General features: G+C 41.5%; 1 protein-coding gene across 1 annotated transcript in view; it reads left to right on the top strand.

The window, feature by feature from the left end:
- The window catches only part of SLC1A3 (solute carrier family 1 member 3), a 146,262-nt gene that overhangs the window by 118,864 nt on the left and 10,664 nt on the right, over positions 1–16,734 (top strand). Inside the window, exons 5-8 of the mRNA XM_086960542.1 lie at positions 4,123–4,165; positions 9,956–10,251; positions 14,030–14,263; positions 15,465–15,659. Coding sequence (XP_086816668.1) covers positions 4,123–4,165; positions 9,956–10,251; positions 14,030–14,263; positions 15,465–15,659 — 768 coding nt within the window. The remainder of the gene's footprint in view (positions 1–4,122; positions 4,166–9,955; positions 10,252–14,029; positions 14,264–15,464; positions 15,660–16,734) is intronic.

Genomic DNA, 16,734 nt, shown 5'->3' with positions numbered 1-16,734 from the left:
CTTGCACGATGTTCTTGCGATATTGAAGGGAAAGCAGTGGGAGAAATTTCCTCACCATCTTCAATATACCAAAACATTTCCCCGCCAGGCCCGTGATGTGGGGACGAAAAGAAAGACTGTCGTCGAATACCACACCCAGATATTTTACTTGGGCAGATGGTTTCTCAGGGGGGAACATGTCGGAAGGCCACCATGATTTCCAGCCAGGGTCCTCAGCGCAACCAAAAAAGAGCAACTCAGACTTATCCGAGTTACATTTCAGGTTCTGGTGCTGAAACCATGCAAAAACAGCACTCAGGCAGTCTCTGATTCTGTCGCCATTAAAAACCTCTCCCTTCCTGCAGGTGAACAGGAGCTGGGTGTCGTCAGCGTATGAAATGACCCGGGCTCCAAATGCCTCCGCGACCTTCGCCAAAGGGGCCACATAAATGTTAAAAATGGTGGGGCTCAGGATGGATCCCTGAGGCACCCCCACCTCTAGCGAAGGCATTTCCGCGGAGAACGGAGGAGCCCAGATCACCTGCCGACGGTCGGTTAAGAAGGATTGAAACCAGTTCAACACCGTCCCCCGCAGACCTACCTCCCGGAGTTATCAGGAGGGATTGAACTTCTTGTGTGTGCGCTTTTATACCACTAAGTATCCTTTCTTTATGCTGAGTCTAGATTAAAGACATTCAGTTTATCTGTAAAGAAGTTTCCCACATCTTTAAAGGGGACGTTTATTTCGAAGGCTCGCAACCTACAGTCTTTATAAGCATGAATCCACGTGTGACTGTGTAGATTCAATCAAAATGTAGGATTGCATAAGTGTGCTTAATTATGGCTACTGATGTAGGTTTGGATTACAAGTGGCCCGAGCGGGAAGTGATATTAATGGTATCCAATACAATTCTACGCCAGGTTCGGAATTGATCAGATACTATAACTACTGAATGTTTTGATTATTTGGGGAATTGTTGGGATTTTGGTGCTTGCTGTACCAAAATCTGCATGTCCCGTTAAATACTGGAAATTTTCCCCTTGTTAAATTTCAGCAGGTTTGACGTCTTGAAATGTAATGAAGGGTGCGATCTATAATGCACCTGATAATTACTGGGAGCAACAAACATCCAACTACTTGGATCGCAATTTAATGGCCAGTTGTAATTAGTCCCACAGGGAAACATTTCTCTGATTTGTGACCGTGTAGTAGAAAAGGAAGGGGCTATAGTCCTCAGTGTATACCAGCAATCCCCAAACTGTAGCTGTTGGGAGCTTCGTATTGCGTGCTGCATTCTAATCTTGCTAGCTAGGTCTGATAGGGATACATAGGCATTTCTTGCTTTCGAAGTTGGTGTTTTTCCTGATTGACCTGGCTGAGGGTCTGGCTCACTTGGGATGTTGTTTTGAAGGGTCGCCCATCATGGTTCTGGGCTACCCCTTTCAACACAGGCAACGTGGCGGCTTTTGCATGGTATGCATGCCAAACTCCATTTAAAACAATCTGTTATACCGTGACCTATCTTATCGAAGTGCTTCCAACTCCCTGGACTCTTGGCTTGCAGCCAAGTTTGGACATGTGACAGGTAGGGCCCAGCATGGAGCAAGGTCAGTAAATCTAGGCCCAGCTCAAATGAGCCAGACTCAGCCATCCACCACACTTGGGTCCAGCCCCAGCCTGGCTAGGATAGATTGGAGTTTTTTCCAAACTAATTATGTGGAGGAAGTGCTAAACTGCTGCTATACATTTTACATTAATTCACTTAATTTTAATGTAATTAGAAAATGTTAAAGTTTGCAAGGTGACTTATGCTACCCTGAAACTATGCTGAATTTTGCTGACTAAGCAATTAGTGCCATAGGGGTGAGTGATAGGCTCCAAATGATTAGCAGGGCATTAAGCATAATTGCAATGTTCATATTTATAGTGTAATTGATGTTATCTGGTCAGGATAGGCCAGGTTAGAAACACCAGCATTTACATGCTCGCGTTTCTTAAGTTGCCGTCTCTTTTAAACACAGTGACTTTTGACATACGTTTGTGTGTGTGACCATCCAGGATAACATTCTCTGAATCTGCATTCTTCCATGTCCACTTCATAGGCACTCTATCACAACACCTTGAACATTCAGTACAAGGGGTAAAGTTCACAATGCAAATGTTATTTATGTTATTGTCCAGTAGGCGCCAACACTATACAACTAGAATAAACATTTGCAGCCTGACAGAGGTTTGCGACATGGCCACATGGGCTCTGTTCATTATATAAACAGAACCACTTCCTTGTTGGCACTCAGCTGACACAGCGAGGTCACTGCTTGCTGGAATTCCAGCTCAGCTTATTCCTGCTTACCAACACAAGGGATGTCCAGCTCTATACCAAGACACTCTGCCTAATGGCACTTACCCACAGGCAGTGGGGAGTTAAACCACATCAGTAGGGTTTGGCAGATCACCTACCCTAGGCAAGACTAGGTTAGGCAGCGCTAGGTAGGAGTACACTCTACACAGTATTAATATGCCTGCATATATTCACTGTCTTAGCCCAATGGTGGAAATGTTCATCTTTTTCACCATTCTTGTAATTCTAATTACTTTTATCTGTTTCATTCTATTGATTATCGCAGCACACATAATTTATACAAGAATCACAATGCTTCAGTAAAAATTGAAACGCCTTGCTGAGTGTTTCTTGTGTATTTCTTTAGGTATGCATGAGAGACCAAGCTAAAGAGTTCTAGATCTGTTATCATGATTTCTTTGGGGGATCAGGGTTATCATGTTGCACACACATTTGTTACCCTGTAAGGTTAGGGGTGCTGAAAGTGCTCTGTGGCCTAGCAGGGATACATGCCAACATATCCTTAGGGTGTGCCTGGAATCAGTCTGCAACAATCCTGACATTTATGTTATCCAACAAACACACAGTTTTACCGGTGAGGTACAAGTTGTACGACATTGTGGATAAGTGCGAAGTGTGCAATATTTCTCAATATGGGAAATTGCAAAATGTACCAACTTGGCATTATTGAAAATTGCTAGTATTTTCTTCACATTGACTTGCTCACCATTTGTTGAATATACAAATGTTACTCATTTCCCAAAAAAGTTTAAGATTCCCAGGTATACAAATGAACGGTGCTTTAACGTCTGTTTGATTTTATTTCACTTCCATCTTACTAGCCCTACATGTCAATGATTGCACTGTCTGCTCCTTTAGAAATAAAAGTGTAGATCTTGGGCCCTGATTTTGACTTTGACTGAAGCATTGCCTCTTGCCAACAGTCAGAGATGGGACAGTGGTGCACATAAGTCAACAGCTCAATTCAAAACCAGTCCTGTAAGACCAATTGGTGCAACTCAGAGTTTCTGACTGGGCACACCTCCAGGCCTGGTAATACTGGCATGGCCATATCGGTGGGAACGAATCACAGGGATTCTGCAAACACTGGATACATGGGTAATTCCTTGGTTTACTCACACCGGGGTTTGAACCCACACCCCAAGGAATTGGTGCACGGAGTAGATTCCCAAGTCACTATCACACATTTACTAAGATGATGCCTGAAGGGCCCATGTTCACCATTTCCCAATTTCTGCATGCATGCAGGGGCCCCAGGCACCCCTTTCCACTGCCCGTAGGCAGCCGTAGGAGTTTCTAATAAACAGCCAGTCACACATGCACAGCGGTCCTAGGGATACACCTGCGGAGTCACTAGGCCCAGAGACAGATCCACAGGTAACTGGCTCCTTCTCTGAGCTGACCAGACCCACTTTTATGCTCAGTCTTCCTCTCATGGCATCCAATGTCAAAATTATGGAGCAATTGTCACTGTCTGTTCCAGAACTGGTGTGTGCCTCGTGGCCCGGTGGAGGAGGTTCTGCCATAACATTGATATAATCTGTGCTCCAGTCTCTAAAGTTGTAAGGTGGGATTTCAGGATTTTACCAATAACCTAATCCTATGAAATTCTAAACACAGCCTATAAACACTTAGATGTAGGCAGTGGTTGTTGCTTTGTTAGGAAGTCAAAAAGTCACATTTGCAAACACAGATCTGTTGTGAAAAGTCATACGTACTTTCTGTTATGTTATTTCATATCATCAAACAATCTCACTGTACACCTTCTTTAACTCCACAGAAATATGTTCCCTCCAAACATGGTGGAAGCTTGCTTTAAACAGGTAAGACTTCAAGCAATGGCAAAAAATGCTGCAGTGCATTAAACACTTGGTTCATCCAGGGTATGAGGGGTTCACAATAGCATCTAACACATTGTTATTGACAAATGTTGTGCAGTATCTGATTGAAAGTGCAAGTCGAGGGATTTATCATCTGCTTTGTCTTGTCAATGGACACCTGCCCATTCTATATTTAGATGATTTCATGCAAGGATTTCAGTTAAATGTATATCATTTGTTTGGCACTTCTGCAATACTTTGGGGCTGGTGATGGAACTTCACTTTTCCCAGTGTGAGGTTCAACAAATTCTTGCAAAAGGGAATGGACGAGCTGGGTGGCATTACCTCATCTACTTCACTCTTCATTCTTTGACTCCTGTTCTTGGCCACCCCCACTTGGCTCTAAACTTTACAAGGAGAAAACTTCCGCTCTTTTGTGGCATCCGACACGCACCAATAAGCTGACATTTATCCCAAGCTTTAGTCAGCATTCAGTATTAGGCATTCATGTGTTTTATGCACTGCTTAATGTGCAGGTTAATCTTTCCAGCTTCCATATAATGAACTATTGCACTCCATTGATATCCCAAACAGGCAGCAAATGCCATGCAATAAATCTTCTGAATGTTTTGGCTGTTTGCCTGCACAAGTGTAAGAGCCAGAATGCTTTCAAAAGAAGCCTGAACTGAGCTTAGGCCTTTTTAACAAGTGATTTATTTTGGGACCTAGGAAGAGCCATAAAAGAAACAAAATAGGAAATGAGAGAATGAAAAGGGAAAGAGAGTACCATACAACAAGACGATCAATAGCTTTAGTAATTTAGAAAGTTATAACATTTTATGTCATTATATTTATAAAGCGCTTACTCCATCTGACGAAGCGTCAAAGTGCTTTTCGGAAAGTAGCACGCTACTCCGGAACCCAAAAGGAGAAGTGGTGAATTAGCGTAGGTAAATATGAATTAATTTGAGGAGTGGACATGTGAGCCTATTAGTTGGATCGAAAAGGAGAATGGAGGGATAGAAGAGGGAAGGGTTTAAAGTGTTCATTGGCAGATCACAGTAGTAGGAAGAGGCTTGGGATGAGTAAATGAGAAATGGAGGAGCGAACAGTCTCTAGAAATGGATTAAGGAGATCATAGTAGTAAAATGAGGTGCACAATGAGACTAAGGAGGGATAAATGAATGACAAATTTAGAAAGAGTTGTTTGGGAGATCTTAGGTTTGGAGTGATGCATGGAGGGATAGAGGAGGCAAGAGTCTAGAAAGGGTTATTTTGGAGATCATAGTAGGAGAATGAGGTTTGGGATCAGTGAAAAAGTGGAGGTAGAGGATATATTGAGAGATGTATAGGGTGAAATATAGAGTAGTGCATTGGAGAAACTCAACTGTGTGTTTTTCAAATTTTTTTTTTACAGTGGAAGTAAAGAAATAAATATGTAGATATATAAGTACATGGAAGGTATAGGTAGGAACTGGGTAGTATTACACCCTATGGAGAAACACCATCCTCTAAACTCCCATCATTCCTGCACATAACAGTAATCTCTTGCCCTACGCAGGGTGGAAACTGGGCTGTGGGAAAACTCATGAGTTTGTGGGTGTTTATCAACTTTCCAATTCATTCCTGCCATGGAATGCCCTCTCACATTCCTTCGGAGCAGATGTATGTCCATGTAATGTTACTTCATTATAGGGTAATATTGTGTGAGTAAATTGTCTTACCAGTAAAGTTTCACTTGCAAGTCAAGTAATCTGAGCATCTAAAATGAAAATGGGTGCGCAGATAGTTTTGGTAATTGGGCCACAGACTGGTCACTACCAACCAGTGCTTACATTTGAGCTGGTGGCTGCAGGTAGGGTCCACCAGCACTTATTTTTGGAGACTGATACATTTTTCTCCTCATCAGTCTTTGATCCAGACCAAGAGAGAGAAAAACACGAGGGGTTAAAAGGAAGAGAAAGATGGGAAAACAATGTCAAAGGGAGAGTGTTTTATCTTGAGGGAGGGTGTTTTATTTTGGGGGTTATGGATGAACTAGGTAGCAGCTGCACCCGCCGCTTGGGGGTCATATCCTGAAATGTTCATGTGTTGGGGAACTTAATAAAAACAATAGATCTTACTCAATTATGGGAGTACAATGAGGTAGTTTGCTTCCAGGAGACTGGATTGGTGTGTGATCTGATCCATCAAAGTGGGTTTATGCAGTTTACTAAAGGAGGAACTAAAATAAGTTCCGGACAAATAAGAGGTGACCTTATGACACTAGTCTCAACTGAATGTAGTAAAGGTGCAAGAATCATCCAGACAAGTAGTGAAAGGCTATTGGCTTGCTCCTTGGATCTGTAAGATGGCTGTCTACCGCAAAATAGCCTAATGTATATATAAACCACGAAGAGTCCTGGTTGGAGATGTGGGAGGTGCTCCAGAGGGATATAGTTGGTCTGACAGAAATGAGAGGGGCCCCCTCGGTTCTAATTTTAGGAGACTTCAACCTCCATTTGGCTTCAGGGAAGGTAGACGTGGGAGCCTCACATATGCTAGAATTCTATGGTATCTCAAATGCTATCTTCCCAGATTGTGCTCAATCTAAGTTAGAGGGGAAACGTACGCAATTTATCCCGGGGTTATGGTTTGTCGGTTTAAACTGATGTTTATGGGGAACTCACCGGCAGCTCAAACCTATCTGCATGGGAACCAGCACTGCCCAATAGACTATGTTTATAGAGGCATGGCTTTTTGACCTCTGTAAAGGTTTTGAGGTGCTCAGAATCAGGGGCAGTAATCATTGGGGTTTGAAAATGGTTATTGCTGCAGACTTATTATTAAGGGAGTGGGTAATCCTGATGGAAGTTGCTTTCACAAAACGTCTAACAACAATAATAGATGAAAGGTACAAGACCCAACTGACGCAGTATCAAATCCTTAGTGAGCTGGATCTTGGGAGGGATACAAGGTTGACAGTCTTGGCATGGTATGCTAAGAAAATTAGCGAAGTAGTTAAGTGTTGACCCCAATAGCAAGGCTGTGTACTAAGGAAGTAAGAAAGAAAAAGTCTAGATGGTCCCCAAAGCAGCCGTGGTTTGATAAGGAGTGCTTGAGGTTAGGAAGGAGCTAAGGAAAGCAGGAAGAGTCAGGCACTCCAGGGACCCTATGATTACTCTTGAGAACTATAATCATAAAAAAAATGGTGTTTGAGACCCTGGTTAGGGCTAAGAAGCAGGCCTATTATCAATCTAATTGGGACCTCATGAATAGCACCCTCCAGTGTAAGGACATGAGAACATTTTGGAAGTTAGTAAAGAAGGGATGTGGTAATGTGACACATCCGGTAAGATGCATGGTTCCAGAAACAGATTGGGTAACCTTCTTAAGTGATATTTACAAGCCCTGGGAGGAAAGTTTGAGGGATAACTGGCCATAATTGGAGGAGGAGGCATTGGAGTCCTTCTCTGTACAATCTATGGTCAAGTTAATAACCCCTTTAAATCTGACTAAAGTGGCTGGACTAGATAATCTTCTCGCAATTGTTATTAAGACTAACCCTATGTGTTGGGCAATTTTCTTCTCAAAGGTTTTTATAGCCAGCATTCAATGTCCATCAATTGTTTCTTTTGCATTTGTCGCCCTAAGTGGGAATTGTATGCCCAGATGTGAACCCCATGCTCACAACACCACTGGATTCAAGTTAGCCTGGCTGATGAAGGGTGATGCCCTGAAAACGGACCCAGGATGCTTGTTTCCGGTCCAGGGAGGACCTGGCTTGGCAGTTCGGGCTGGACAGTTCTCACAAGGAACAGGGTCAAGACTAATTTGCATATGGCTGGGTCCAAACTGGAATAGCATGGCGAGCAAAAAAACGATGGATTTAGGCCAAGATTTCTGTACTGGGGTGAATGTATGACATTGTTCTGCATTCTGTCACTCAATTGTTCTTTTTGAATTTGTCTTAGGCTGGTGTGGTGAGCAAAAGAATGATGGATTAAACCAAGACCCTCGTGTCTGGGGGTGAATGTTTGTATGTCCAGCATTCTGTCCATCAATTGCTTCTTTTGCATTTCTTTTATAAAGTCTGGCATAAAACATCGCAATAATGAATTTGCATTTTTTTTAGGATATGTAATTTTAGATGTTGCTTTAGCCATGGCAAGACTTTTTAAAAATGTGTATTGGCTAGAAATGTAGGAACCCTGAGGGAAGACGTGTTTTTTTGTTGAAGTGTAGCCAAGTATTTGTGGCCTGGGCATAGGGTAGGGCAATAAGACTGAATCTGTATTAGAAGAATTGTTAATTTTAATATTAATGTAAATTTAATTCATCATGTATTTATGTTTTAAAGACCTGAGTCTAAACATTAATACATTTGAACTATACTGAATATCAAAGGGAGAAAGCGGGGATGTAAAAAAACCTGAAGGAGTGAACTATAGAGGGTGGGAGTGTCTGGTCCCCATCACACTTTTCCTGCTATAGATCCTGTTGTGTCTGTTTTTCCTTAATTCCATTGTTTAACTTAAATTAGTCATGCCAAAAACCTCACACATCTTCCTCATTTATGTTCCCAAGGCATTGGTACTTTGTTCTCTTCTATTCTCTATCTAGTAAACCTTCATTGTTGATTGTAATATTCCTCTTTGTTACTAAAACCTCCCTTTCACGGATATTACAAAATATTCTTTTTTGTTTAGCTCCTTCTCTGCTCTCTCATCTACTGCATTTCTGCATGGCAGTCTGCCTTGCCTTCAGGATTGTTCTGTTATTTCCTTACTGTAGACCCTTCCAGAACAGATATCCTTTTCTTTAGTTCTTCTTTTCTAGACTCTCCTCCTTTCCTCCCTTTATTCATTTCTATTGTTTTGTATCACTGTGACATCTAAAACCAGGGTATAATCTAAAGTCTATATCTCTTTTCGTCTGATGCCTAAATTTATGGCATATTGGTAAATCTTACCTTTCATTCCCTACCAGCATCTTCTGCCTCCCTCATACTTGAAGGTACCATTATTCAATCTGTGTCAGATCGTTTCTGTGATGTTTTATGAAAAATCAAAACACCAATAATTGTTTTCATTCATATTTATTCCTCTGTATGTTCCTTCTCTCTTTTTATGTTCTTTGCCTCAACGCCATCTCTTAGACCGCATGGGGCAATGGGCCAGCCCACCTGTTTGATTGACTTACATTTTATTTTCACAGAAATGACATTGTTTGCATAATTATGTGCAAATATGCGTGAAAATGAGTGCCCTTCATTGTCAGTGATGTTGGGCAACCACTTTAGCTGTCCTCTAGATTTATAGCGGGTCTTCCATCTTCTTTTTATCATTTATTTTCTAGAGTGCCCAACAACTTCCAAAACAGTGCAACCTGGTGCAATGTTTAAATTACTATTTATTTTTTAATTGTGTGCATATTACCGCAATATTTAGATTGTAGCATTTTTTTAGTTGTATCCTTTAATTTTTTTAATTTCAATAAGCTTTTTATTGTTTTTACATATCTGGCATACATCTGCAAAAAAATAATAATAACAAACTATACTACAAACAGATTGACAAAGCCTGACCTGTTGGGTTTGGCAATGCAAGTCATTAATTGAAGACAGTTAATTTCCGCAGCTCAGCCGAGAGAACAACATTAACTGTTAATGTGTCTAGAGGATACTCAAATCCTTCCTAGTTGTTATGACTAGGTAAGGAAAACTTAATAAAATAGACAGGAGAAAAAAATACTGTTTTGTCATCTAACACACAGCAGAAAATGAAATTGTGCCATTATTTCTTCTTCCATTAGTTCAAAACAAATTATGAAAAGAAGCTTTACAAAATACCATTGACGGAAAACGAAACAGCCATTGCAGCAGCCACCATTAACAACGTTTCGGAGGCCTTGCAGACCTTGACCAAGATGAAGGAAGTAATGATCCCTGTGCCGGGGGCTGTGAACGGGGTCAACGCTCTCGGTCTGGTGGTCTTCTCAATGTGCTTTGGCTTAGTCATTGGGAACATGAAGGAGCAAGGAAAGGCACTGAAGGATTTTTTTGACAGCCTGAATGAAGCCATCATGAGATTAGTGGCGGTCATCATGTGGTAAGTGATCAATGTTATTCCTATTTTGTTTCTAATAATTTATAACAAATTTACATAAAATGAAATCAATTTACCTTGCGTGCAACTTTACAGGGAGATGTTGAGTATTTCCACCCTGCTTGCTACTGGCGGTATTTGTTCTGTGCTTCAGTTCTACAAACGGCACCTCATTTTTTGACTGTCTTTGCACTTGCCGGCCCATAGATTAGTTGCATTCATCACTGGATCCGTTAGTCTGCAGGGACATTTCTATGGGAGCCAGACAACTGAATCAGATGGGGTAGTCACCTTTTCCTAGTTACTTACGTTGAATAAAGCTCAAGGCCTGTCCTCTAGGACCGAACCCCTCTTCTGCTGCTGCTTCTTCTTGTGTGTGGGGTTGGCTTGAAATAGGCAGTCATGATTTTGATGATCCAGTGTGTGTCTTATCACTTGCCTCTGCTGAGTCAAATGACAACCCTCCCTGGGGTTGGTGGTCTGCAGGTACCATTCTGTTGTGGTCAAACACCTTGGTCATGGGAGTTGCTGGTGATCCTCCTACTAAATGTATTTCCCATGCGTTGACTTTGCATGATCTTTACGTCCTGTCCTCTGGTTGTGAAAACATTTGATGCTCCTTGATCTGTTATAATCAAGAAGCAACTATGCTATGCTTGGCATAGCCAGCCATGGATGTGAAGATTCTCTGAGTGCACTCGAACTTGCCTCCTGTTAGCCCAGTGGACGTTTTCTTTGGAGCAGAAATACTTCTTTTGTGGTCAGGAACCTTTGTCAGGGCAAGCCTGGTGCCCTTGGCTTTGGTGTACTGCAAGCACTACCCACACTCTTAACCTTGATCCAGTGCTTAAACTTTGCCCTCTGTGTATGCAGCCCCTGAGTGATTCTTGTTCTGGTGTCCAGAACTTGCTTAGCATAGTCATATCTGTGAAGGTTCTCCTATCGGTACAGCAGAGTCGAATGATGTAAGCATGCTCTAGATGTGACTTTACATGATATAGTGCTCCTGATCCCAAGGATAGTGTTTTTCTCAGCTGCTTTCTGGTGGGTAAAGCAGAATAAAGAGTAGTTTTGGTTCAGTCTTGGTCAGATTACATTTACATACCCCATCGCTTCACCGGATGTCTATCAGCTCATCCCTGATAGGTGCTATGGGAGTTTGCCCAACAATGTGATTGTCCCCCATGAAAAATGTGGTTTCGCCTATTTTGCATTATTCTTACAGATGTGTAGGGAGTGAGGTAGGTGTAGCTTTGGAAGGCTCTAGTTCTGTGCCTGGCTCGAGTTGGATGAATAGCGTTTATCGTGAAATGTCCTTGCTGTTAGCTTAGGCCCTGACAGTATAAACAGTTGATTGGTAGACCCAGTTTGTGTATGAGGACTTCTAAATGATTGGTTTGTGGATTCCTAGCCACCCCATACCAAGGTACCAATTATGAGACAAGTTTAACTCCACTACACTCCGACTGAGCACAGCTAGCTCAGTGTTTCTCCAGCACAGCTTTCCAGGTGCAGGAACACCGGGGCCAATTTAACGAGCAGAAAAATCAGGCTGGTAACGTCACAGGAGTACGGTTCAGGGAACTGTGGGCACAAGCGCAGCCCAGCTGCTAGCCAACCTTCTTATATATCATAGGTGAAGCATGGTTGAGTGCCCCGTGCAGCTTTCCTCACCCTGGACACCCTTGTCATCTTCTGCTCACACCCAACCCACAGTGATCCCCCAGCACCTATTTACTGTCTCTTTAAAGCAAAGGTAAACGGGAGTGGGAAACGGCCTGTTATTCTTGCAAGAATGAGGACCCACATGCATTTTTTACCTGGTAAAGTTTGACTCACATTCTGGACAGAATAACTCAGGATAGCCAGATTTATGTGTGGGATATGGGCTGGTTTTGGTATTTCCTGCCACACAGTATTCCAGCACCTACATCCTAATCTTGGCCTTGGTAGTTATATTTCTTATATCCTTGCTTCCCTCAGTAGCTCCTTACCTTGGCTTCCATTTTGAGAGTGTTGGTGGTTAGGTTTTACTGCATCATATGGGAGAGGAAATTGCACACTATATTGCAGTGACTGGCCGAATTCTCTGTATCAGGTTGGTCTGGTTTGTTGTGCTGGTCCGATTGGTTAAGCGGTGTCACATGCAGGGACTCATTTAGCACTCTGCAGTCTGCTCCATGTTTCTAGACATGGAAGGTACGGTGTTCAAGGTGTGAGAAACAAATGGCTTAGGCGTTAAATGGAGTTTCTGATTCAGTGCAAGTTGATGTACCATTAGTTTTGCTTTATGTCCCACACAGCTATGTGTGGTATGTGGACTAGTGGCATGATGGATATTTGCAATATATCAAGTGCTGCCCATTCCCTGGCATGTCTTTGACACTTGGATATTTTGTTTGGTGGCTGTTTGCAAGGGGACTATCTTTGATTTGAGCACTTGCCATTATGGCTGTTCCCAAATGTCACAGCCAGTATATGGGGGAGTCTTGCTCCATAGCATGGGAGAGTATTGATGCTTGGGTTGGTTTTGTGGTAGAAATCTTTGTCCGGGATTGCAGGAGAGTGCGTATTCTGCAGTCTGAAACAAGTTTGAATAAAAATGTGTTATATCAACCTGCAATCACAGACATTCTCCAAGAAAACCAAACTGATTCTGAAGGTGCATTAATTACAATGCATCATCCGAAGCATCTTTCTCTCATGGATTGGTGAGAGAAATAAAGGCACATGACTTGGGAAGCAGACAGGTCATGTATTATGGAAGTGAGTAGGATGATCCATCTTTCAGGTAGGCCAAAGTTAACTCAAAGATTCCATTTAAGATCAAAGAAAGTACATGATATTTATAACTCAATAAACTATCTATGTCCAAGTTGGTTGACAGGCACTGGGGTCCTCACAGATGTCCAAAATTAATCAAATCTTGGTGGAAACTATACATTTAGCTAATTACGCGATTAAGAAGCGTACATACTACTGAGCGTTGCTTTTGCATCATCCTGTAAATATGAGATTTGATTTTACAAAGTATAGGATGTTTGTACAACATCTACTTATTACAGCTAAGCAGATGATTCTGAGGCATTGGATTTTTTACATCTCTTTAAATATACGAGAGGTAAGAGCATGTATATTGTCAGTTTTTTAAAGCAGAGCAAAATGTATGGCTCAGTTAGAATGGCAGATCGTGTTGGTAATCACTATCTAATGTTTTGATAAGTGTCTTTGGGGCTCTATTCACATCAGTGTCCACATCCATAAGGTGGCCGAGTGGCTGGTGGGATTGTAGTTGTGTTAGACGATGGACGTCTGCACAACAGGGTCACTCTGTGAAGAGCAGTGGGAAAAAATCACCTTCCCCTTTTTTCTCTCTTTGAAATAAACTATATACCATATAATATAATGTGAAAACATTTTTATGAAATTACATTTAAGCTATAGGCATTGACAAATTGTATGCACATTTCTAATTAGATTGGAGCCTGGACAGGGGGCAAGCAGACAAACGAATCTAGGTCAGTGCTGATTACTGAGCGGTAGGGTTTGCTATGTGCATATTTTTAATATACATTGAACCTACTTGTTTACACTATGTTCATGCTTCATGGTGCTTCCTTAATTTTTGTCTGATTTATTGGGGTGCTGCGGCCTTCTTTAGAGAAGTGGGTTAAAGATCAGTAGAGGGGAGTAACTCTATTGTATGAGACACTGCAAAGCCCTTATTAATGAATCAGAGATGTGCATGCCCCATTGACATTGCCTTTTGATTTGTTTGTAGGTATGCACCCATTGGGATCCTCTTCTTGATTGCTGGGAAGATTGCTGAGATGGAGGATATGGGTGTGGTTGGTGGGCAGCTGGGCATGTACACTATCACAGTCATAATTGGTTTACTCATCCATGCCGTCATTGTCCTTCCCTTGCTCTACTTCGCGGTGACACGGAAGAACCCTTGGGTGTTTATTGGAGGAATCCTTCAGGCTCTGATCACAGCCCTTGGTACATCTTCTAGGTAAGAATAAAGTAGTTACATCTAATTCATGAATGACATTTATTTAGTTTACCAGGTGCATTGTCATACCTTTTATTATGTTTGGATATCCAAGCAGGTGTGGTGTGGGCATGTCTCTTTTCAGTTTCAGATTTTAACTCTAGGAAACCCATGATAGTAAGTCAATGACACTACAAACCATCACTTACACTGTGATCTTTTTTTCCTTTCGACTGAGAACCTCCCTGCTTTGTTTTTTCACCTGCTGCACTATCTACAAGGCAGCCACGACAATTTATCTTTAGAACAATCCTCAGGCAGTGACAGCATGTACCGCTCCCCATGCAGCAACACAACATCCTAGATGTGCACAGCTGCATAGCATATCACAGTAGTAGTTTTCATCAGGGGATCGAAGGGATCTATATGAAAGCGGAAATGCTTTCCTAAAGTACTGCAAAAAGATCAATATAAAATATGCAAATCATAATGTAATATTTTTAATTTTACCATACTTTGTTTGTCTGTCTGCTTGAGATGTCTGTCACATGTCAGTGTGAAAAAAAACACTTTTAGGTTTTCTTAAAAGACCCCTCACCCACTAACCAAGTTGGTGGCATGCTTCATTATTCGGGTCTCACCCGAGATACCTAGCGCATCAAGGGTATGCTACAATGCCTGATTACAGCGGAGTATGTTTTTTTGGGGTGTTTCTCAAGTGAAGAAAAGGTGAGTTGAAATTGACTCCAGGTTAACAGCCAGTGATGTATGTTTACTAGTAGTAACCTTGGACAAAGATTAAAAGCAGTGGTGGAAGTGCTCAGAGAAGGCAATGAACTCTCATATTCTCATTTTCGGTCGGAGTGCATCCACCACCGCTTTTAATCTATGATCACAGTCTGCACATATACTGCTTTTATGTGCAGACTGTGATAAAAAAAACTTATAGATTTTGTGGGGGAAAGGGACAGGAAACATTTTAATTAAGAAACTGATTTTGTGCCATTTTTAATTTTGTCTTTTTTTATTGTGGTGTTTTTATTAACATCACAGCACCCAATTTCTTTCATTAAGTGTGTTTTAAATAGTTTGAATCTTTAATATCTAATAATGCAAATAATTGTATGTGAAAACCTTTTCTCTCTTTACATTTTTGCTATTTTAATTTAAATGTTGCTGTGATTACCTGCATGTCTCATGTATTGTTTCTGCTCGTCTTCAGCTCTGCCACCTTACCCATCACGTTTAAGTGCTTGGAAGAGAACAACGGAGTTGATAAGCGCGTCACCAGATTTGTCCTGCCAGTAGGTGCTACAATTAACATGGATGGTACCGCTCTGTATGAGGCCTTGGCTGCTATTTTCATCGCTCAAGTAAACAACTACGATCTGAATTTTGGACAGATCATTACAATCAGGTAATATAACCCTACTTTACACTCTTTGTCTATATGATACAAATTTGTATTTCGGGTAGAGATGAACCGTGTTCAGCCGCGGTCCGTGCGGGTAACATCGGTGGGGCCATGTGGCCGCAGTCGGGGGATTTAGAGGGACGATGCATTGGGAACATTAATTACTTATTTAATTTTCCCTCTGCATTGGCCCTCGAAATCCCCCACCCCACTCGGCCCCACCACCCCACAGCTGTTACCTGCATGGACCGCGGCTGCCCGTGTTTGACAACCAACACTACAATTGTCAAAACAAATTAAAAATGTTTTAACCTTTCCTGACCTGGACCATTGCTTGCAGTGATACTGGCAGATCTGTACTATGTCCCTCCTTACTGAAAATGTACTAATAGAAGCCTGAAGGTTCCAACTTATTGTTTGATAAAACATTAAACTATAGGTTGAAGTCTATATTCATCTGTTCCTGTTTACAAAGCCTATCAGAATAATCTTAAAATACATTTTATTTCTCTTCTATTCATCTGTCTCATACTGCGTCTATTCAAACCATACATGTATTATTTCCCAGATATTTCCTTTTGCGGGTTGTGGATTTTATGTATGGAATTTAAAAGGTTGCTATTCATCATGTTTATATGTTAGAGTCGATTCACAAACAGATTGCTAAATCAGGTTTGTGCCTAGATTTGGGTGTAGATCTATGACTTTTTGGAATCATCACAGAATTTCATATTTACTCCTGGGAAGATATGCCAATCAATAATACAACTTATCGTAAGCTCTTACACATGCCTCATTTTACCTTGTGTAAAAGTGTGTGTGCATACTGGCTTACCAAAGGTTAATTTGCAAAGTAATACTTTATTTATTCTACCAAGGCAAATGTTTTTCAATGTGGAGAAATCCCTTCCTCCACACGTCCACCAGCTTTAGGGGTGTTACTTGTCCACAGATTTACACCTGCTCTTGACCAGATTAAATCTTTCACCATTTCCCTGATGAGAAAGGACTGAGAAAACCTTTGTTCATTATCAACAATTAGCAATTTGGTGACTACCCACAAAATCACAAACTTTCC

The sequence above is a fragment of the Lissotriton vulgaris genome, chromosome 3_1 (assembly GCF_964263255.1).
Source record: "Lissotriton vulgaris chromosome 3_1, aLisVul1.2, whole genome shotgun sequence".
In the NCBI taxonomy this organism is placed as follows: domain Eukaryota; kingdom Metazoa; phylum Chordata; class Amphibia; order Caudata; family Salamandridae; genus Lissotriton; species Lissotriton vulgaris.
This window is presented reverse-complemented; position numbering and strand designations above follow the sequence as displayed.